Source organism: Symsagittifera roscoffensis, chromosome 7 (genome assembly GCF_963678635.1).
Source record: "Symsagittifera roscoffensis chromosome 7, txSymRosc1.1, whole genome shotgun sequence".
Lineage (NCBI taxonomy): Eukaryota > Metazoa > Xenacoelomorpha > Acoela > Convolutidae > Symsagittifera > Symsagittifera roscoffensis.
The window spans coordinates 13,211,493-13,234,299 of NC_087068.1; the positions used below are offsets into that span (position 1 = coordinate 13,211,493).

Consider the following 22,807-nt stretch of genomic DNA (forward strand, 5'->3'; position numbering starts at 1 on the left):
TTTCTTGTACTTTTGTTTTTGACAGAGGAACGATGTCTTCGGAATTTTTTTTCGGTTATCTCACTATTATCCAAACTTTCATAGTAAATCTGAAATTTGAGCGATCTGTTTTTGTGCCCAAAAAAATTAATCGAACCAATTGATCTGGTGTTAATACTTTTCTCGCATTAATCTCGCAAAACTATCTATAATTGCTTGTATTGAGATAAAAAAGGATGAAAATCACCGTTGAATGCTAAGAAGATTGATTGCATCAACATTAGATAAATGATTTAAGACCGCATATTCGCAATTGTTCTATATTCGCAGTACTAAATTAAAATACTTAGTTTACATAAAAAGTTACTTATTTTCAACAGACATTGAAATACTTGAAGCTAAATTACTCAGTCAAATTTGACAATAATCAATTTACAATAATACTTTTAATTATTAATCAATTTTCTGTTTAATCATCATTAGATACAATGCTGATAATTTTCACCAAATATTTTTTAATCAATCTTTTTTCCTTTAGCATTCACAGATCATTTTTATTCATTATATCGCAAAGCATGAAAATGTATAATTTTGCGAGATTAATGCGAGAAGGTTTATAGAGAATCATTGTTCTGATTTTTCGTTTGGGAACAAAAAAGGATTGTTGAATCTACGATTTGCAATTTTCAATTGTTGATATATTCTAATTCTATTCCTAAATCTTAGATTCCTAATCAAGTTAAGATAAATTCCTAGTTTACCAACATGTAAACGTGAGAAAGTCAAACTGTTCAGAATTGAGTAAAATGATTTTCTGTTTTAGTTTCACAAAGTTCGTTACAGTCAATAGTTGTACGGTTACAGTTGCCCGCATGGTTACAGTGCCTTGTAGAGATAAGACACAACATCAATTCTTCGATTACTCAGTCAAATTGTATATCATTTTAATAATCAACTTTATGCTTAATCATCATTTAATACAACTCTTATAATTTATGAATTTTCTTTTGAATTAAGACAGACGCTTTGCTATGCCAGTAAAGTCACCCAATAAAAACAGCTGGTAATAGGGTAAAAATGACTGATGGTTAGTTGGATACCTGTGATGCGATTTTCACGTCCAGAGTGGCTGAGGAGTCTCTGAGTCGGATTGTGAGTGTCCACATTTGACCACTCTCATTTCTCAATTCACTCAGCGCACTCTCCACACCACACTAAGAAACAAATGAAGATAATCAGATGACTTGGAAAAGTGTCAATGACCGCAAGGAAACAGAAAAAAAACTTGATCTTTCGAATTTGAAAAAAAAATAGATGGCGAAAGAGCTCTTTGAATTTCAAGAATAATTTATGATTGACACGCTTTTGATGAAATTAAACCATCGAAACTAGTAGTGTTCCTCATGATTTTTCGCGCCATTTGCGCTTTTGTAATTTGAGAGCGTAATTTGCTTTCTTTTTAGCAAATGACTTCGTATTGAATTTTACAAGAAACCAAAAGCCAACCTGCAAAATATCAAATTTAACGTTAACAAAATTCAAAACTTTTTCCAGAAAAAAAAGGAAAAAATGAAATCGACCTATGTAAGTGTCTTAACTGCGTTCATTGACACCTAAACAGCCCTTCAAAAGTCACTCAAATTTGATTGCAACTAACGTGTCTATATTTAATGTGAACAGGATAAAATATGGATGATTTTCACAAACTTTGTTAGTAGAGATGGTCTGTTATCTAAAACATAGCCATCAGACAGTTGGAAAAGAGTCATGAACAAAAGATATCAGAAAAAATACCGACTGGTTTTTTAATTTCAATTTTGGAATTAAGTTTCATAAATACCAACTTTCGAATTTCAAAGAAAAAATAGAGAAGGTCTTAAAGCTCTTGATTTTAGTTCAAAAATAATTTACTATTGACACTATTTTGATAAAATTAACCCAATTTGAGAAACTCGATTAACAGGTAAATGTTTTATTCCGCTGGAAATCTGGAATTTAAAATCTATTTTTGAAACTAGAAGATTTTAAAACTTTTTCCTGAAAACAAACCAACAAAAATCATCAAGACCTATATAAGAGGATCTTTTAGAAACAAAATTTCTTCAACAGTGTCTGCAGAATGTTTGTTTCTCTTGGCAGTATCAAGTTTCCTGACAATTTTTTGGTCGTTAAATTTAAGTTTTGTACTGGCGGGGTGTTACTGTCGACAAGGGGGGTTACTTTCGACTCTGATCAAAACTCACTGAGACAAAGGGAACCCCTTGGACACTGCAGACAAAAATTTTAATATAAGACCGATGTCTCTGAAGATCAGCGATATCGCATCCTGTTCATATTAAAAAGAGACTCATTATTTCAAAAAATTACCAGAACATTATCTTTTGTTCTCTTGAATACGAAAACAAAAATCATCCTTCGGTATATCTGTCGCAATATACTGTACAATGCGGTATGTCTTACGATCTTATTTGCAATCATTACTTCTCAATTAGTCTTTTCTATCCTACCTTCACTTGTGCAGTGTATGACATCTGGATCTCAGAGGGACCAAACTGACAGGTCTTCAGATCAGCCAACACACATTCTCCTAAATCACTGCAACACAAACACTTTTTAGCTCTTTGTAATTCATATTCCAAATGATTGATTGAATTTGAAACTGCACTATATATTGAAACAAAAAAACCCAAACACTATGTTATAAATTGCATCATTATCACTGTTTGGACGCTCAATTTTCTGTTCGTTCCATGAGTTTTCGATTTAATATTATTTTAGTTTTTCAATGTCATATCGATCTAGAGTGATTTCACCCATATGAATTGCCATAGATTTTTTTAATTCATAGCAAGTGGCTAATGTCCCAGGTCCAGTCATCTTGATGATTGCTAATAAATTTCTTTAATTTATGTGCGCTTTATTTGATGAGTTAAACTATTTTACCAGGGGCGGATTTAGGGGGAGGGGCGTCCGCCCCCCCCCCCCAGGGATTCGACCCCCTGCCGACCCAAAGGTTCTCCCCTTGGGTACTTTTTAAGAAATCCATTTTTTGCCGACCCCAAAAATTTTTCTAAAGGCGCCTTTGGCGCCAATATGTACTAACTTTGAGGGGGAGCGCGCACCAAAAAAACGCGATTTTTTGGTCAAAATTTTTCAAAAAGTGCCTAAAAACGGCTTTCTTGACCTGTTTTTTCAAAAATTTGCCTGCGGCGCAGAAAATTTGGCCAAACAGGGACTTTTTAGTGCTTTAGAAGAGCTCGGAAAATCTATTTGGTGTAACTAAAAAAAAAGGTCGTCAAAATTTTCGAAAAAGTTTTGAAAATCCGCCCCCCCTCTCGAAAAAATCCTAGATCCACCCCTGATTATATCCATTTGCCTCAAATTACTTTAAGACTGATAATCAGCAGAAACTTTTTATTCTTTTTACTTTAAACAATGATTTTTATTCTGATGATTATTAGTTATGAGCATAAATTAATCGATTGTTTGACTCTGTTATAATCATAATTAAACTAATTTTTAATTGTTTTATAATTTTTAGTTTCAAAAGCGAAAGTGCGGGAAAATGTGTCGATTGTTTTCCAAAAATCTTAGCTTAATCTTCAATAACTAGACCAAAATTTTTTCGAAATCTTGGGAAAATCATGAACGTAAAATCAGGGGCGGATCTCTATATAGGATCTTCTCGAGGGGGGGGGGGGGGGGGGGGGGGATTTTCAAAACTCCGAAATCGATCGACAAAATTTTCTACACCGCAGGCAAGTTTTCAAAAAAACAGGCCAAAAAAGCGTTTTTAGAGACTTTTGGGAAAATGTTGACCAAAAAATCGTCGTTTTTCGGCGCGCGCTCCCCCGTCAAATTTAGCATATTAGGGTTCGTCAGCCAAAAATGGACATCTCAGAATAGTACAAAGGTGGATTCTTTGGGTTGGCACGGGATCGAATCGCTGAGAAAGAAAAGCGCCCGCTCCAACCCCCCCCCCCCCCCCTCCCCCACCCAAATCCGCTGGTGCGTAAAATCGTCCATCTTGTTCGCGAATCGTCAAAAATCTTCACTATCTTTGTTTTTTCTTCAAGATTCTTAAAAATTTCTTGAAGAATCTTTGATATCTTCCAAGACTATTTGGGAAAAACTTGCCAAGACAGCCACGCTTTTCTTTAGAATTTAACAAAGACTCTTCAAGCTTTTTCAAAGATAACAAAGATTGACGGACTTGGAGTGTACTAAAAACTAAGAACCCACCGTCTCAAAACAGAGTTGCTATGACTTTTATTCGCTATCGTTATTGTATTCAACCCGAAGTCCATACTTGATCTGATCTGCACACCAGAAGCACTCTGGCCTTCTCTTACGGTTTTCGTAAAAGGAGTACTGGTAAACTTTGGTTTAATGCGTTCTTCTGTCTGCTCAACGATATTTGACGTTCCTTCTGACGTTGTAGTTCTCTCCGCAACTATTTCACGCCCTGGGGTTTTTGGCTCGGGAACCACCTGTTTATAATCAGTTGCGAAATTTCGGATGAAAAAAAGTAATTTTTAAGTGGAATTGCTGTGTTAGAAACAATTTCTACATCAGACAGAAAAAGAATCAAAATCGCCACAACTTTCATAAGCGCATGAAGAATTAATATTTAAAAAGTATCACTGCTATTTTTAGCTGATTTTTTCAGCCAATTTTTTGCAGCTGACTATATTTAGCTCAGATGGCAAGGCTACTGGTTCGTGAACAATATCGTCTCGAGTAGGAGCTGCGCTATTTGTCGGCTCTTCGGTCGTTGGGCTAACTTCCGTCGGCCTCGAAGAAGCTTCTTCGCTTTCTCCAACAGGAATAGCAAAATCCTCATCATTTAAGGATTCCTGGAGAACTTCGTTAGTTTGTTGATCATCTTCCAAAAGGTCATCAATTTCATCATCATTTGGAACGCCAGAGTCATCATCATTTTCGATTAAATTGACATGACTAAGGCCAAACTGAATATTATTTCTGGCATTCGCTTCACGTGTCGGGAGAGTAACTACTTCGTAGTTCCTCTGAGGTACTCGGTTATTTTGGACACCCACATCAGCCCAGCCATGGTTTCCAGATTGGGCCCGAATACTCGCTGAAGATCCATTGCTTGCTGCTGGATTTGATCTTGGAGCAACTGCGTTGGTCGATTGATTTGATACTATATTTATTCTACGGCTAGTAGTCTGAGCATTGTTTGAACTTGTAGAAGTCAAAGATGTTACGGAACTCGTGCTTTGTATATTCGTTGTTGTTGGAGTGTGACTATTTGAACTTGACACTGGAGACACTAGCCTGGATGGTACGCTCCAGTAACTTATGGGTCCTACTGCAGATCTCTGAAAAAACACCATCATGGTTTGATGAAATGAATTTCCGTGAGATAAAAGAACAAAATCCGCTCACACAGACACAAACACGAAATAAAACTCGTGGCTTTTTAAATCAACATCTTGCTTCCAAAGATTGGCTACAAAAGCCTGAATAAACGTATTAGAACTGTCTTGGGTATCTCTTTTAATCCCGGTGCAAAAGTTGAAGCCCACGGTTAAAAAGTGAAGTACAGTATACAAAAAAAAACATGATTGGTCCTTAACAAAACTAGTTCATCGGATTGTTCTTTTTTGTTTGTTCAGATGCCTAACGTGTCAGTTAGAATTTGCACACCTGAAGGGTTCTCTATTTTTTTGTCAGCAAAACCAACCCAAAAGGTCTTTCAAATTGTTTCTTAATGACTTTATCAAACAAAATGCAGTTCGATGACAGATATTTCGGATCATTATTAGAAATTGCTTAGTGATTTAATTTGAGACTACACCCTGTTCCAGAGACCAAAAAAGGAAACTAAAACACACTTTCTAATAGTTAACCTGTGCTTGCATTTGAAATGGCTGTACAGCTGGATTAGGTCCCACGGATGAAGACGATTGCTGGGAACTGTTCGCAGTTGAAGTTAAGCTGCTGGACTGCGTATTTCCTACACTGAGATTACCAAGTAGCTTCCTCAGATGATCTTCTTTGCCTCTATAAACACAGATACATTTGCACCATAGAATTGAAGGCATATTTAAACACAGAGGCCACGCTGAGCTTCGCACCACTTGCGATACAAAGCTGAATTACTATGATTAAAATCAAACGGAGAAAAAATTTTAAAATAAGAAAATCGTTTTTGTCAATAAAATTTTTAAAAATTGCAACAAAAGCCCAAAAAATCCAAAACAAAATTACCTGCACCATTTGAAACTTTACAAGGAGCTTTCGGATTGCAAAAAAACCAGGTCTCGACTGGAACCGAACTCCTGGGCTTTATCGTCTCAAGCATGAAGGTTACAGTAACTTGGAAGAAAGCTAAACCTTGAAAAAAGTCGCGCTAGGGGCATATGCAGACAAAAATGAACCGAAGGAAAATAGTGCTAATAAGCACAAAAACTCTAGCTTACAAAAAAAACACGTCCCAGTCGGATTCGAACCACAACCCTTTATTATCTCAAGCAGCTGTGCTACCTCTACGCCAGTTGCGCCGTATAGTTGATTGAATTTGAATTTATAGTTAGCAAGCGTTAACTAACCCGAAGGTGCCTGAATACCTTCATACCTGAGCAACAAAGCCGAAAATACATTCATGCCAAAAAAATTCTATTTAGGAAAAAAGTCCCCTTTCCACTCGACCCTCAAATTACGCCATAAGAGGCCACTAAGACGATGCCAAATAAGCCGAAAACTATAAAGCCAAAAAATTTTAAATTAAAAATAAATTTTAACAAATCGAGTTGGTTAAATTACAGCCATCAGAAAAATCAAATTACGACTAAGTCGAATATTTAAAATATTTTAGTGTTCAAAATAGCTCTGTTGTAACAAAAAAAGGCCCAGTAGATGATTGAATCCAGAAGAAAGTCCTGTGAACAAAGCTCTTAACATGAAAAAAAGTATAGTACCCGAATGCCCTACTCTTGCTTATCGGAAGTGTAAACATGGAAGCTCTGGACTAATAGGCGGAGGCACTCGCTAGACCATTACTTAATAACAATGATAATTGAGGTTTCTGCGATTCGTAGAAGATCTTTGAAAGGCCATCCGGCCTGTTTAAGCATAGTCCATTTCTCCTATTTCCCAACATTCCAGAATGAGTTACTTTGTTGAGCAAAGCTCTTTTTTGAGCCTCAAGGTCGTTTTTTTTTGCGTCTAGAGCTTTCACGTGGTACCACTATTGCAGCCGAAATCGGTCAGTCTGTGGTAGACCTGAAGCTAAAAGTCAAGTGAGAGCTCGTCTTCGCACAACATCAATGCCATGGCAGGGGATCGATTACACGATCTGACGATCACAATGTGAACGCATTACCACTATTCTGAGTGACTCTCAGCATAGTGGTTGAAAAACAGAGAGAATTTAGGGCTTCACCAACATTCCTATTCTCTCATCGACTCAGCTTTATGTAAAATTTTGGTTGTACACATTTTCAGCTTACGAGACATCAAAAATACACCGTCGTTCTACAATAATGAATGTGGTCTCACAGATGCATAAATCGAACTTTTTTAACTTAATTTTGATGGAACTCACAGGACAGATGCGAACATGTAGAGTGGGGTTCTGATTGGAATTAGAGAGTCCACTTTTCCTCCGAGCACTCGTATGTTCTCGGGTCTCAGCAACATAACCCCTTTTCTGCACAGGATTTTGTTCAAGAGGACTACTTTGCACCCTGGCTGTATGTTGAGAGGGTCCAGAGAGGGGTTGGGTAAATACTCCATTCCTTTCACAGTCCGCACGCCGTCTGTGAGCTGCAACATCAGACAACGCCTTCCATTTTCCTACAAGAAGATGAAACTTATCAAATTTGAGGAAAAGAATAATTGATGAAATAAAGTGGATCTTATTAACCAACCCCTTTTCCAAAAAGTTCTGGCTTTAAATATTTTCCACTTTCGATACTTCTGAAAATGCACGATTCTAGCATATCTGATATCTCGCAATGAATCTAGCTGGCATTGATTCCACAGAAATATATTATTTTAAATTCATTTTCAGCTCTTTTTGTTGTTCCGATAAAGAGAGTCAGAAAATAATGCATATTCAAGTGCGTTCCAAAGTTTTAAATGTTAGACTGAAAACGAAAATGCTTGGAAAATGCGAGGAAAATGCTTGTGAATGATGCAGAACTGTAGAAATAGAGTCTAAGTTTTCACAACTGCACATTATCGCTTTACTAAATTCAAACAACAGCTACCAATAAAGCGGATAAAACACATGCTAGGAAATAGCCAATGCTAAGTGAAATTTCTAGTTTGTGGAGCACTAATTTATGCGAGTTGGTGCGAAAAAGTACATTCGCAACATAACACAAGCGTTTCCTGGTATAAACAATCATACCAACCTGTCTCTGATAACCAGTGCTACTATGCCTACTTCTATGGCTATGAGATTGCGTATGGCTCTGAGTCTGGGTGGGGTTCATGTCCCCATTGTGCTCCTCGGGGTCATTGGTGCCGACCTCGCTGTCTCTGCAGTAGGTCCTCGTCAGTTCCTGGTACTGTCTATAGAACGGCTTACTCACATCCGCCAATGCCTGTACCTGAATCACAATATTCATTAAAAAAACCATATAAACGACTCGCTGAAAGGAATAATTCTTTTAAAAACAAAAACAATCCATATTTTGATTATGTGAAACTCAAGTAGTTCGGAGGATGCCAACAGCGTAATGATTTCACAGAAAAAGCGAGAAACGAATGTTTCATCAGAAAAAATATACAGCCTGAAGACTCATACAAAGTTGTGGTAAGTTTGATTTGGGCCGCTATAATTTTTTAAACAAAAAATCAGAATAATAAAAAATTCCCCAAACTGCGGACACTTAAAGACACGCAATTCATAAAACCGGAAACAGATTCTACATAAGGCTAGTAAAAGCTAACTTTTGTCTTAGCTTTCCGAAAATAACGTTTGTTTTCTCATAATAATAAATTGTTTCCAAACGATATCTTGTTACAAGGTTATTTATAAAAATTTATAAATACAAAATAGAATCCTTTGGGAGAACACCTTAAGCCAACATGGCCCGTTTTCAGGTGTCTCATTAAGCGGAGAACAAGAAAAGAAGTTAAATTCTTCGACCCAATGCAATGGACCTTCTATCGGTAAACATTTATGAAAAGATTCTGATTGGCTCACGACTGTCGACTTTATGACTGTCTTCTTTTTACTACTATGTAACTACTGACCTGGCATAGAAAGGGACCTTTGACAACCGCTTTGCGGCAGTTGGCAACATGCGCCGGAAGCGTCGGCTCACCCATCTCATGTAGATCAAAGTCCAACAACTGGCCCAGAACTTCCTCTGTCACAACATCCGCAGTCGGCCTCTGGGACAATTCAAATATTATGTAATATTATTTGACAATTATTACTACTTACTATTAATATCAGGGAATGTTTTGGAGCATGAACAGTCGGTGGCTTTAAACTTTATACAAAGCTTTAGTTAGTACGATTAATCTTTTCACATTGACTCTATGACAGAGGATTTTGGACGAACTTATTCAAAGATTCTGCTAGACAAGTTGCTAGCAATGAAAAAGTCTATAACCCGATTTGATACCACTTGAAAATTCCAAGCGAAAGTAGCAGCAGTGATGCGGTTTGGAACAACTTTGGGGGGCGTAAGAGAGAAGACCCTGCACCATTTTAAAAACAACTAGCAATTAACGCACCTTCGGTGCTTCGAAATTTTTCGACAACTAATGAAAAAAACCGCATATATTGGAAACAACATCTGCAAACTTTTAGTGTACTCTGACTGCACCCAGGTTTGGTAATTTCGAACTTTTAAACTTTTTTAAAATCCCGTTTTAAAAGCGTCATCTCGAAAACTTAATGGGCCTCTGGAGAAATTTGGAAGCCAGATTTGCAACCACTGAGACTCCCTGAGAGCACCCTACTATAGGGTTAGGAATCCAAAATTTTGTGAATTTTTTTAAACCTAAGATTCCCGAAAAAAAAAATTGAAAAAAAAACGTCTTATCTCGGAAGGATTTGAGCATTTATATTAAGAGGCAAGATTTAGGACGCCTTGGTGTACGCTGACAATAAGGTTGTATCTTCATCAATAGTAGTTCCAAATTTTTGGAATTTCTTTGTAGATAAGTTCTTTGAGAAATTTTAAAAAAATCGAAAAACGTCACATCTCAGAAACTAAAAATATTTGAGCAGTCGCGTTTAGCAGTCGCATGTGGCAAGATTCGCAACTCTTTAGAGTACCCTGACAACACCGAACTATAGAGTTTTCAAAATTTTGAAAGGGAATTTCAAATTTTGAAAAAAAATTAATTTAAACTTTCTGAAAATTTTGAAAAAATCACAAAAAACGTCACATCTCGAAAACTACAAAGAATTGAGCAGTGATATTTGGAGGCAAGATTCGCAATCCTTGAGAGTACTTTGACAGGACCTAACTACAGGGTTGGGAATTTCAGATTTTTAACGAATAGAAATAATTCAAGTGTTCTGAAAAATTTTGAAAAAATCGCAAAAAACGTCATATCTCAAAAACTACAAAGAATTGAGCAGTCATATAAGGACGCCAGGTTCGCAATCTTTGAGAGTACTCAGACAGGACCTAACTACAGGTTGGGAATTTCCGATTTTCAAAAACTAATAATTTAGGTTTTCTGAAAAATTTTGAAAAAATCACAAAAAACGTCACATCTCAAAAACTACAAAGAATTGAGCAGTGATATTTGGAGGCAAGATTCGCAATCCTTGAGAGTACTTTGACAGGACCTAACTACAGGGTTGGGAATTTCAGATTTTTACCGAATAGAAATAATTCAAGTTTTCTGAAAAATTTTGAAAAAATCGCAAAAAACGTCATATCTCAAAAACTACAAAGAATTGAGCAGTCATATTTGGAGGCAAGATTGGCAATACTTGAGAGTACTCTGACAGGACCTAACTACAGGGTTGGGAATTTCAGATTTTTAAAGAAAAAAAAATAATTCAAGTTTTCTGAAAATTTTGAAAAAATCGCAAAAAACGTCATATCTCGAAAACTACAAAGATTTGAACAGTCATATTTGGAGGCAAGATTTGTAACTCCTTAGAGTACTCCGACAGGACCTAACTACAGGGTTATGAATTTCAAATTTTTAAAACTTAATAATAATTTAAGTTTTCAGAAAAATTTGAAAAAATCACAAAACGTCATATCTCGAAAACTACACTTGAGCAGTCATATTTGGAGGCAAGCTTCGCAATCTTTGAGAGTACTCCGACAGGACCTATCTACAGGTTGGGAATTTCAGATTTTTAAAAACTAATAATAATTTAGGTTTTCTGAAAAATTTTGAAAAAATCACAAAAAAAGTCATATCTCGAAAACTACAAAGAATTGAGCAGTCATATTTGGAAGCAAGACTGGCAATACTTGAGAGTACTCTGACAGGACCTAACTACAGGGTTGGGAATTTCAGATTTTTAAAGAAAAAAAACTAATTCAAGTTTTCTGAAAATTTTGAAAAAATCACAAAGAACGTCATATCTCGAAAACTACAAGGATTTGAACAGTCATATTTGGAGGCAAGATTTGTAACTCCTTAGAGTACTCCGACAGCACCCAACTACAGGGTTGGGAACTTCAAGTTTTGTAAATTATTTTGTTATTTGAAATTTCTGAAATCTCGTTAACTAAAATGATTCGGGCATTCAAAATTGGAGGCCAAATTCGCAACCCCTAATTCGATATTGGGCTGCTTAACTTAAACTCGGTAAAATAACCACTGAAATCAAATTGGAAAATCGAAAAAAATTCTTAACCATTGCAATATACAATATAGCTTAAACATGCAAAAATAATACGTTGAAAAAGCTTAAACATGGCGAGATAGTGAAGCCCGCATTTAAATATATAATAGATTTCTGAAAAATTTTGAAAAATTCGCAAAAAACGCCATATCTCAAAAACTACAAGGAATTGAGCAGTCATATTTGGACGCAAGGTTCGCAATCTTTGAGAGTACTCCGACAGGACCTAACTACAGGTTGGGAATTTCAGATTTTTAAAAACTAATAATAATTTAGGTTTTCTGAAAAATTTTGAAAAAATCACACAAAAGTCTTATCTCGAAAACTACAAAGAATTGAGCAGTGATATTTGGAGGCAAGATTCGCAATCCTTGAGAGTATTTTGACAGGACCTAACTACAGGGTTGGGAATTTCAGATTTTTAACGAATAGAAATAATTCAAGTGTTCTGAAAAATTTTGAAAAAATCGCAAAAAACGTCATATCTCAAAAACTACAAAGAATTGAGCAGTCATATAAGGACGCAAGGTTCGCAATCTTTGAGAGTACTCAGACAGGACCTAACTACAGGTTGGGAATTTCCGATTTTCAAAAACTAATAATAATTTAGGTTTTCTGAAAAATTTTGAAAAAATCACAAAAAACGTCACATCTCAAAAACTACAAAGAATTGAGCAGTGATATTTGGAGGCAAGATTCGCAATCCTTGAGAGTACTTTGACAGGACCTAACTACAGGGTTGGGAATTTCAGATTTTTAACGAATAGAAATAATTCAAGTTTTCTGAAAAATTTTGAAAAAATCGCAAAAAACGTCATATCTCAAAAACTACAAAGAATTGAGCAGTCATATTTGGAGGCAAGATTGGCAATACTTGAGAGTACTCTGACAGGACCTAACTACAGGGTTGGGAATTTCAGATTTTTAAAGAAAAAAAAATAATTCAAGTTTTCTGAAAATTTTGAAAAAATCGCAAAAAACGTCATATCTCGAAAACTACAAAGATTTGAACAGTCATATTTGGAGGCAAGATTTGTAACTCCTTAGAGTACTCCGACAGGACCTAACTACAGGGTTATGAATTTCAAATTTTTAAAACTTAATCATAATTTAAGTTTTCAGAAAAATTTTGAAAAAATCACAAAACGTCATATCTCGAAAACTACACTTGAGCAGTCATATTTGGAGGCAAGCTTCGCAATCTTTGAGAGTACTCCGACAGGACCTATCTACAGGTTGGGAATTTCAGATTTTTAAAAACTAATAATAATTTAGGTTTTCTGAAAAATTTTGAAAAAATCACAAAAAAAGTCATATCTCGAAAAAAATTCTTAACCATTGCAATATACAATATAGCTTAAACATGCAAAAATAATACGTTGAAAAAGCTTAAACATGGCGAGATAGTGAAGCCCGCATTTAAATATATAATAGATTTCTGAAAAATTTTGAAAAATTCGCAAAAAACGCCATATCTCAAAAACTACAAGGAATTGAGCAGTCATATTTGGACGCAAGGTTCGCAATCTTTGAGAGTACTCCGACAGGACCTAACTACAGGTTGGGAATTTCAGATTTTTAAAAACTAATAATAATTTAGGTTTTCTGAAAAATTTTGAAAAAATCACAAAAAAGTCTTATCTCGAAAACTACAAAGAATTGAGCAGTGATATTTGGAGGCAAGATTCGCAATCCTTGAGAGTACTTTGACAGGACCTAACTACAGGGTTGGGAATTTCAGATTTTTAACGAATAGAAATAATTCAAGTGTTCTGAAAAATTTTGAAAAAATCGCAAAAAACGTCATATCTCAAAAACTACAAAGAATTGAGCAGTCATATAAGGACGCAAGGTTCGCAATCTTTGAGAGTACTCAGACAGGACCTAACTACAGGTTGGGAATTTCCGATTTTCAAAAACTAATAATAATTTAGGTTTTCTGAAAAATTTTGAAAAAATCACAAAAAACGTCACATCTCAAAAACTACAAAGAATTGAGCAGTGATATTTGGAGGCAAGATTCGCAATCCTTGAGAGTACTTTGACAGGACCTAACTACAGGGTTGGGAATTTCAGATTTTTAACGAATAGAAATAATTCAAGTTTTCTGAAAAATTTTGAAAAAATCGCAAAAAACGTCATATCTCAAAAACTACAAAGAATTGAGCAGTCATATTTGGAGGCAAGATTGGCAATACTTGAGAGTAATCTGACAGGACCTAACTACAGGGTTGGGAATTTCAGATTTTTAAAGAAAAAAAAATAATTCAAGTTTTCTGAAAATTTTGAAAAAATCGCAAAAAACGTCATATCTCGAAAACTACAAAGATTTGAACAGTCATATTTGGAGGCAAGATTTGTAACTCCTTAGAGTACTCCGACAGGACCTAACTACAGGGTTATGAATTTCAAATTTTTAAAACTTAATCATAATTTAAGTTTTCAGAAAAATTTTGAAAAAATCACAAAACGTCATATCTCGAAAACTACACTTGAGCAGTCATATTTGGAGGCAAGCTTCGCAATCTTTGAGAGTACTCCGACAGGACCTATCTACAGGTTGGGAATTTCAGATTTTTAAAAACTAATAATAATTTAGGTTTTCTGAAAAATTTTGAAAAAATCACAAAAAAAGTCATATCTCGAAAACTACAAAGAATTGAGCAGTCATATTTGGAAGCAAGACTGGCAATACTTGAGAGTACTCTGACAGGACCTAACTACAGGGTTGGGAATTTCAGATTTTTAAAGAAAAAAAATTAATTCAAGTTTTCTGAAAATTTTGAAAAAATTACAAAGAACGTCATATCTCGAAAACTACAAGGATTTGAACAGTCATAGTTGGAGGCAAGATTTGTAACTCCTTAGAGTACTCCGACAGCACCCAACTACAGGGTTGGGAACTTCAAGTTTTGTAAATTATTTTGTTATTTGAAATTTCTGAAATCTCGTTAACTAAAATGATTCGGGCATTCAAAATTGGAGGCCAAATTCGCAACCCCTAATTCGATATTGGGCTGCTTAACTTAAACTCGGTAAAATAACCACTGAAATCAAATTGGAAAATCGAAAAAAATTCTTAACCATTGCAATATACAATATAGCTTAAACATGCAAAAATAATACGTTGAAAAAGCTTAAACATGGCGAGATAGTGAAGCCCGCATTTAAATATATAATAGATTTCTGAAAAATTTTGAAAAATTCGCAAAAAACGCCATATCTCAAAAACTACAAGGAATTGAGCAGTCATATTTGGACGCAAGGTTCGCAATCTTTGAGAGTACTCCGACAGGACCTAACTACAGGTTGGGAATTTCAGATTTTTAAAAACTAATAATAATTTAGGTTTTCTGAAAAATTTTGAAAAAATCACAAAAAAGTCTTATCTCGAAAACTACAAAGAATTGAGCAGTCATATTTGGAGGCAAGATTGGCAATACTTGAGAGTACTCTGACAGGACCTAACTACAGGGTTGGGAATTTCAGATTTTTAAAGAAAAAAAAATAATTCAAGTTTTCTGAAAATTTTGAAAAAATCGCAAAAAACGTCATATCTCGAAAACTACAAAGATTTGAACAGTCATATTTGGAGGCAAGATTTGTAACTCCTTAGAGTACTCCGACAGGACCTAACTACAGGGTTGTGAATTTCAAATTTTTCAAACTTAATAATAATTTAAGTTTTCAGAAAAATTTTGAAAAAAATCATAAAACGTCATATCTCGAAAACTACACTTGAGCAGTCATATTTGGAGGCAAGATTCGCAATCTTAGAGATTACTCTGACAGGACCCAACTACAGGGTTGGGAATTTCGGATTTTGCGAAAAAAAAATTAGTATAAGTTTTCTGCAATTTTTTTGAAAAAGTCACAAAAAACGTCATATCTCGAAAAATACAAGGATTTGAACAGTCATATTTGGAGGCAAGATTTGTAACTCCTTAGAGTACTCCGACAGCACCCAACTACAGGGTTGGGAACTTCAAGTTTTGTAAATTATTTTGTTATTTGAAATTTCTGAAAATTTTTGAAAAAATCTCAAAAATCGTCTTATCTCGTTAACTAAAATGATTCGGGCATTCAAAATTGGAGGCCAAATTCGCAACCCCTAATTCGATATTGGGCTGCTTAACTTAAACTCGGTAAAATAACCACTAAAATCAAAATGGAAAATCGAAAAAAATCTTAACCATTGCAATATACGATATAACTTAAACATGCAAAAATAATACGTTGAAAAAGCTTGAACATGGCGAGATAGTGAAGCCCGCATTTAAATATATAATAGATAGATTAGTTTTCAAAATTAATGTACACTAGCAAGTCCGCTTACCTATGAAAGTTTTGATGTTTATTTGATAAAAAAAAGTCAACAAGCTTTGACTTGAAGTATTTTGTTTTAATTTGAAAGCTGGAACAGTTTTGCAAGTGTTTTTTCCAATACTCCAAGTTTTAATCAAAGATTCCAATGGTTTGCAGAAATCTCAGTTTTTATGAAGTAAACTATTATGCCATAAAACATTGAAATTTTTAACATTGAAAGTAGTTTCAGTGGCTCTTATGGCTCGAAGTTCTTCAAAAAAATAAGTTTCAATTGAACTAAGTTCTGAAAGCTTGCATTCGTTTGCAAAGAAATCAAGTTTCCTAAAACAAGCTGTTTAATCAAATCAACTTAGATATATTTCATTTTATTTCAGCCTCTGAATCAAAACGAAATATAGTTGAAGGTTTCTGAAGCAAGCTATCAAGTTGTAAGAGTTTAAAGTTGTTTTGCCTGAATGCGTCGTAAGAAATTGATTCGAAAAATTCAGACTTCTTAACGCAAGCTGTCAAGGTATGAAATTAAGAAAAAAAATACCTTTGTTTTGATAGCTAAAATTTGTTCACAAGAAGAAAGAACGTTTGAAACCTGGACACATTTCTAGTTGTTTCAAGCGCTGAAAATTGGATTAAATTCAATGCAATTTATGTTGGAGTCTTGAAATGATTCACTTGAAGGTGACGCAGCTATCATGCACTGCAACTGAAACAATTTGTTTTGAGTGATTAAATTAGCGCTCAATGATAGCTTAAATTGATTTGAATTATTTGTCAATTGAGTAAATCATGGAAAATTTGATTTGATTCTATAAATTAAAACTTTTGGAAGAAGCTATGAAGCAAAGAAATTTAGAAATCAATCCATTTCTTTTGATGGTTCAAACTGTTTCGCAAAATTTTTTTGAAGCCCTCTATCAAAAACAAAACAAACTCATTTTACTTTGTTTTAATAGCTCGAATTGGCTATTAAAAAATGAGTTTCTGATGCAAGCTATAAGAAGAATGAATTTTGATACTTTTGCAACCCTTAAAGTACACTTAAATAACCCATCTACAACATTTGTAATTATTTTTTTACTTAAAGTTTTACGAAAAATTTATAAGCAATAAAAAAAATCTTCATATTTCGAAAACTAAAAGGATTTGGGTGTTCAAAATTGAAGGCCTAATTCGGAACCCCTGGGGTAACCCCGGCAGCATCCCACTTTTGGATTGCTAATATCAAAATTGATGAAATAATCCTTGATATCAAACAAGAAAATCGAAAAAAAATTCATAACCATTGCAATGTACGATATAGCTTTAAAGTGAAAAAAATTCTTTCGTTAAACATGCAAAAACAAAATGTTGAAAAAGCTTAAGCATGGCTAGATGGTGAAGCCCGCATTTAAATATATAATACATTAGTTAAAACAAGAGACACCACTCGGTCATTTCTAACATTTTTGGTCATAATTAGTTTGCTTCAATTACTCTAGCTTACTTGTCGGTACAATTGACATCATTTAAGCAAAAAAATGATTTTCTGACACTTTCTACAAAAGCGATTCTGTTCATTTACTTGAAACTATCTACAGCAACTGTACCGACCCTCTTTCTAATATATAAAAAATTATAGACCTACACGCTGTGTTTTCAGTTTTAGGGGTTATTAAATATTTCTGTAGGCTATAATGGGAAAATCAGGCAGTAGTTATAGATAAAAGTTCGAAATAATCAATCGAAATCGGCGCTGGTCATTCACAACTAGAAATTGAAAATGTTTATCTGAACTTCAAGAAGATCTGTCAAGATTAAAAAAAAACTTGATATTAAAAAATCTTCTAGCAAGACCAATTAACTTGAGAACTTTTGGTTTTAACTCGAGTTGCTTTGAACGCTTGAGTTGATTCGCAAAAAAAAAGAGTGTCAAAAAACTCAAATTTAGAATATTTCAATTTGTTCAGCACTCTTGCGTTCGTTTGCCAAAAAACTTAAGTTTCTTACGCAAGCTATTTAAGCCATGTTTTTTAAAATTTGTTCTGAATCCCTAAATTGGTAGACAAAAATTGGAAGTTTTCTGAAGCCAGCTACTAAGCTTTGCATCTGAAAATTTTCTTGTTTACTGGCATGCATGGGATCGCCAAAAAATAAGTTAGAAAAAAACACAATTTTTTTCACTGCAAACAATCAATTTACACAGAGGCGAAGTTGCACTTCGCATACACAAGCAAAAATATGACCGATAATGCTACTGGGAAAAACGATATGAGTAAAAAAATTGAGTCTACAGAACGCACGCCAACTATGAGTCTACATTATAGCTAAGTGACGCAAGCCAATTATGACACATTAGCAGTACCCGTCAATTTGAAAAAAAAATTACAACTAGCATGCCTCAAATTATAGAGCCGACCCATTTTAACTAGTATACGACAAATTTCATTAAAAGCATCCGAAACTGCCCAGGTTTGAACCCTCTCATTTTGTTGCGGGTCTCCTTCCCTACCTCTACGCTACAGATCCATGATACCTTGAAGCTAAAGTGCTACTTGTAATATAATAGTCTGTGTTAATATCCTTAGCATTGGCTGTACTTAACAGCTGGTTATTGATCAAAATTAACACTTTCAAAATGAACACAAATATTTGGGACTTAGGTTGGAAAAAAACAGAGTTCATACTATAACACAAGTTTTGGTTGTGTAATGAAACTTTGAAACGTCAAGTTGTTTTGATTGCCTGATTTTGTTTTGCATAAAATTAAAATTATTTGAAGGAATTTATTCAGTCGATGAAAACTTGAAACAATTGGAATTGTATTAACAGCTTCAACAAGATCGCAAAATGTTTAAATTAAAAAAAAAACTTAACTGTTCCGAAATAATGTTTTTTTTTAACGCCAGTTATCGATGGATTGAACTTAGGGAAATTTTCAGTTGTTTTGTTAGTTTTTATGGTTCATACAGGTATTCATGATACATCCTTTTAATGGTTCATAAGTATTCAGGTCACCAATGAACTCGTGGAGTGGATACCGTCCACTTGTATCCACTTTTCCCAAAGTGGATACAACTCGACACCGTAAAACAAACAATCTTTTGGCGGCGGTTCTAATCCCTGCCTGCTCAAGTTTTTTAGGAAAAAGTAAAAGGTTACGAGTGAGTGATGAACTGTTAAACATTGCTGACAGCATGAGTTACAAATAAATAATAGACGGCGAGTGGTGAGATTTTAGGGTTGATCTAATATAGAACCTAATAAAAAATATCAACTAACTTCCTCTCTTTTGCAACTACGATAGTACTTCATTCGATTAAAGAGCTTAGAACTTTATCTAAGCTTTCAAAATATCTTTAAAAGATCCGCAGTGTCAGAAACTGCAGATACGTTTTCAAAATCTGTATATATAAGCCGTGACATTCTTTCATTTGCCTGTAGGTTTGTATAGCGAAGATGTAGCCTTACTGTTCAAGTTAATAAAAATGAAAATTTGCGTAATTGTGGGAGGAAATTGAAGGGATAGTAGCTCTTTTTTCAAAACAGGTCGAAGGGTTCGAAAAGACTGAATTATCGGTGAATTTCTATTCCGCACAACATTTATATCAACCGAAATCAGGAAAAACTGGAAAAAAAATGAATCTCCCTCACAAAGAACCTAAATTGGGTCTTGCTACTTATTCCGCTCAAAGGAAATTAACAGCGCGTCCTTTACTTATTGATCAACGTCTTGTTTATATTGTGTTTTTAGCAACCGAGTTATTATCAATCAAGATTTTTAGCAACCCAGTTATTTAAAAACCCTTAGTTTTTTCTTTTAACCCACTTACTTTCATCAATATTTTAGCAGTTTATTTTAATCATATTTAAGCACTAAAAGTTCTCTTTCTATATTTTGACACTTGATAGTTGGGAAGCAATGGATAAGAAGAACCCGACCGAATTTGCCCAGATCTAAATGTAGCCCCCAGTTCAGTACCTGAGAGGCTGCGTCGACTGCGAACTCCACACACTGTTCCAGCCACTCGACCGAGGGTATTTTGACAGAGTACTTATTCAACAAAAGCTCCTTCACACTCTCAACCATTGATGACGTCATCATGCAAGTCTGGAAACGTAACCATCATCAGAACTTTGATTTAGATGAAGCAACGTTTTCCACCTACCTTAAACTTACCTTTTTCATCTACCGTAAGTAAATGTTTTTACTTAAGCATGCCTTTGCGTCCTCTAATGGTTATCTCCCTATTTTTATATGAATAAATCAATAAGTCAACAAAATACCCCTTCACTGTTAAGTTGAGCTTCTCTTTGTTTAAACAAAGCCCAAAACTTAGACGTTATTTTTAACAGTTGCCATACAGAAAGCCAACGAATCATTTAAAAATGACAAAACGCCAAAAAAAACAACACCCGCAATTTTCAAATGTTTATCTCAAAATGAAAGTCATTTTGATGAAAACCTGTGGCGGAACACAACAGTCAGTAGTGAGTTAGCTTGAAAAACTTCGAATTGCGCTATAAAATAGTGAATCGAAAAAAAACAGTATTCAAAAAAAATCTGAAAATTAGGTTGAAAAAATTACTTGCAAAAAATAACTTGAAAAAATTTGGAAAATGCAGCTACAAAAACTTTGTTTTTGTATTATGATTTTATCGGATGAAGCTCATAAACAGCCTTAAGACAATTCGAAATCATTCACCGAGGGGCAACAAACTTTGGGTCGAAACCTGTTGAGCCGAAAACAAAGCTATTGTCAAAACATTTCAAAAAGTTTTACAAGTTTTACAACCCATCGATACTGAAACACATAATCCTATACGAAAATATTTTGCATTCAAAATTACGCATCATAAATTGACTGATCCGAAATAGCATAAACCGTTCAAAAATTTAAAGAAAAAAAATGCAAAATCAGACTCGGTAAATTTACAAAATACTGTACATTCCGTTATAGTAAAAAACTTGTAATATTGGAAAAAAAACCCAAGCTTCTGAAAGTAAGCCAATAACAACCCTGTCAGATAAAAATGGCGTTTAAAAAGCGGAAAATGAGCCGACAAAAACTAAGACGAAAACCACAAACCCAAAAAAAATTGAAACAATCTTTGCTTAATTACTACTTAAATGATGGTAGTTTTATTTCAATTTCATGAATTTGAGCATGTCAGATGGGATATTTTTCATTCCTACTAAAATGACTATGCTGTGAACTAAGTTATTTAAGGGTAAGTTATAATACTTTTGGGTAAGAAAAAAACAAAGCTTGGCAAACACTTGCGAGAACACGACAAAAGCAGCTCTATCAAGTTAAATAAAAAAAAGTAAAATAAGCCTCGAATTAGCAAAAACTCGGCTACCTGTAGGATTCGAATCTGCGACTTAATGCAATCAAGAGATTTTAAGTCTCACGCACTATACCCTCAGCTATTCAAGCTTAACAAGCGACAAACACTAGTCACGAATAAAGCAGCTACATATGCTAACAAATTGCCAATGCGATTCAGCACCAAATACAAATAGAATCACTTTTGCAATTAATAATTTGGAATAAAACTAACTGAAGGCATCCACACTGACTTTGCATGTAAAAAATCGCAAAGCATAAAGCCACATTATGTATAAATTATGCATTTCAAAAAGCTGCAAGATATATTGAGTTAGAAAATGTCTGAAATCGAGTTTTTATTATTGTGATGTTGTTTGAAACAAATAGCTTTTTTCGGTTCATTTGATGAATTAAATGCAGTCAAAAAGCTGTAAAAGTGCCTTACCATTTGGGATGCCGCACCAATATTTGCGACTTAGGTTGGAAAAAAAAGGTTCTTACTAATACACTAGCTTCGCAAGTGTAAGCAAGTTTTCACTCTCGTTTTTACTGAAAACAAAGATTTTTTAAAACAATATCGCAATGATCAAGAAATCATATTTCTTGCAGAAAAGCTCACCCACTATCAAACATTATTTGCATTCCGACCCAAAAGTCGACCTATCTTAACAAACCTTTTTCATATGGACCCGATGCAAGCGCACACAATTCCGGTCTGAATACAACCGGTTTATAGAAGTTTACCTGGCTGCTTGTACATCACCATTTCACCCGTTTTGTCCGATGTTTTAATCGCACCAATCGCAGCTTTTTACTGCCTTAAGAACCCACTTTTTACTGCCTTAAGAATCCCTCCCTACCTTAATCACAGACTTGTGACCATGGGCGGTAAAATTATAACGTCCCTAGGCCTATAGACAGACGAGTCTAATCCGAACAACGTCTGCTAATGAAAAAGAAACCATCATAACTAACAGTCAGACTGTAACTGGGCATTTGCATTCCATTTTGTGGAACCGAAAAAAAACGCAAACCTAAATAAGCTTTTCTATAAGCCAACAGTAAGTTAAAGCAACTGAGAAAAACTTACTTTTGACTGCCGCAGAAGACTTTGAACAACATGGTGGTTGGTTTATTATTAAGGTAGTTTCTATAACACCAAATTATACGACAAAACAAGTGGTTTTCATGTCCATAATAACATCATATCGACAAAACACGGAATCCAAACAACTAAGTTTGTTTCGGTGCGGTGACGATTTGAAATTGCTGGAAAATTTTCTACTATGAAACTCGAATGGTAATCGCTTCAATATAGAAAATATAGAAAATCAACCGTAGTCTCCGCGCTGAAGTGACCGACCGCAGAATATCCCCCAAGCCA

The 22,807-nt window shown here is 34.6% G+C and overlaps 1 protein-coding gene and 1 long non-coding RNA gene across 2 annotated transcripts in view; one reads left to right on the plus strand and one right to left on the minus strand.

The window, feature by feature from the left end:
- Positions 1–22,807, minus strand: part of LOC134851802 (recQ-mediated genome instability protein 1-like) — a 234,447-nt gene that overhangs the window by 2,217 nt on the left and 209,423 nt on the right. Inside the window, exons 2-10 of the mRNA XM_063868041.1 lie at positions 20,073–20,203; positions 9,214–9,354; positions 8,367–8,564; positions 7,553–7,803; positions 5,856–6,009; positions 4,668–5,324; positions 4,222–4,469; positions 2,487–2,574; positions 1,080–1,193 (exon numbers count right to left, since the gene is read on the minus strand). Of these exons, the coding sequence (XP_063724111.1) occupies positions 1,080–1,193; positions 2,487–2,574; positions 4,222–4,469; positions 4,668–5,324; positions 5,856–6,009; positions 7,553–7,803; positions 8,367–8,564; positions 9,214–9,354; positions 20,073–20,195 (1,974 nt within the window). The 5' untranslated portion in view covers positions 20,196–20,203. The remainder of the gene's footprint in view (positions 1–1,079; positions 1,194–2,486; positions 2,575–4,221; positions 4,470–4,667; positions 5,325–5,855; positions 6,010–7,552; positions 7,804–8,366; positions 8,565–9,213; positions 9,355–20,072; positions 20,204–22,807) is intronic.
- On the plus strand, positions 1,575–2,602 carry LOC134851807 (uncharacterized). Its single transcript, XR_010164256.1, has 3 exons — positions 1,575–1,651; positions 2,323–2,428; positions 2,501–2,602. It is a non-coding gene; the product is annotated as an uncharacterized LOC134851807 (long non-coding RNA).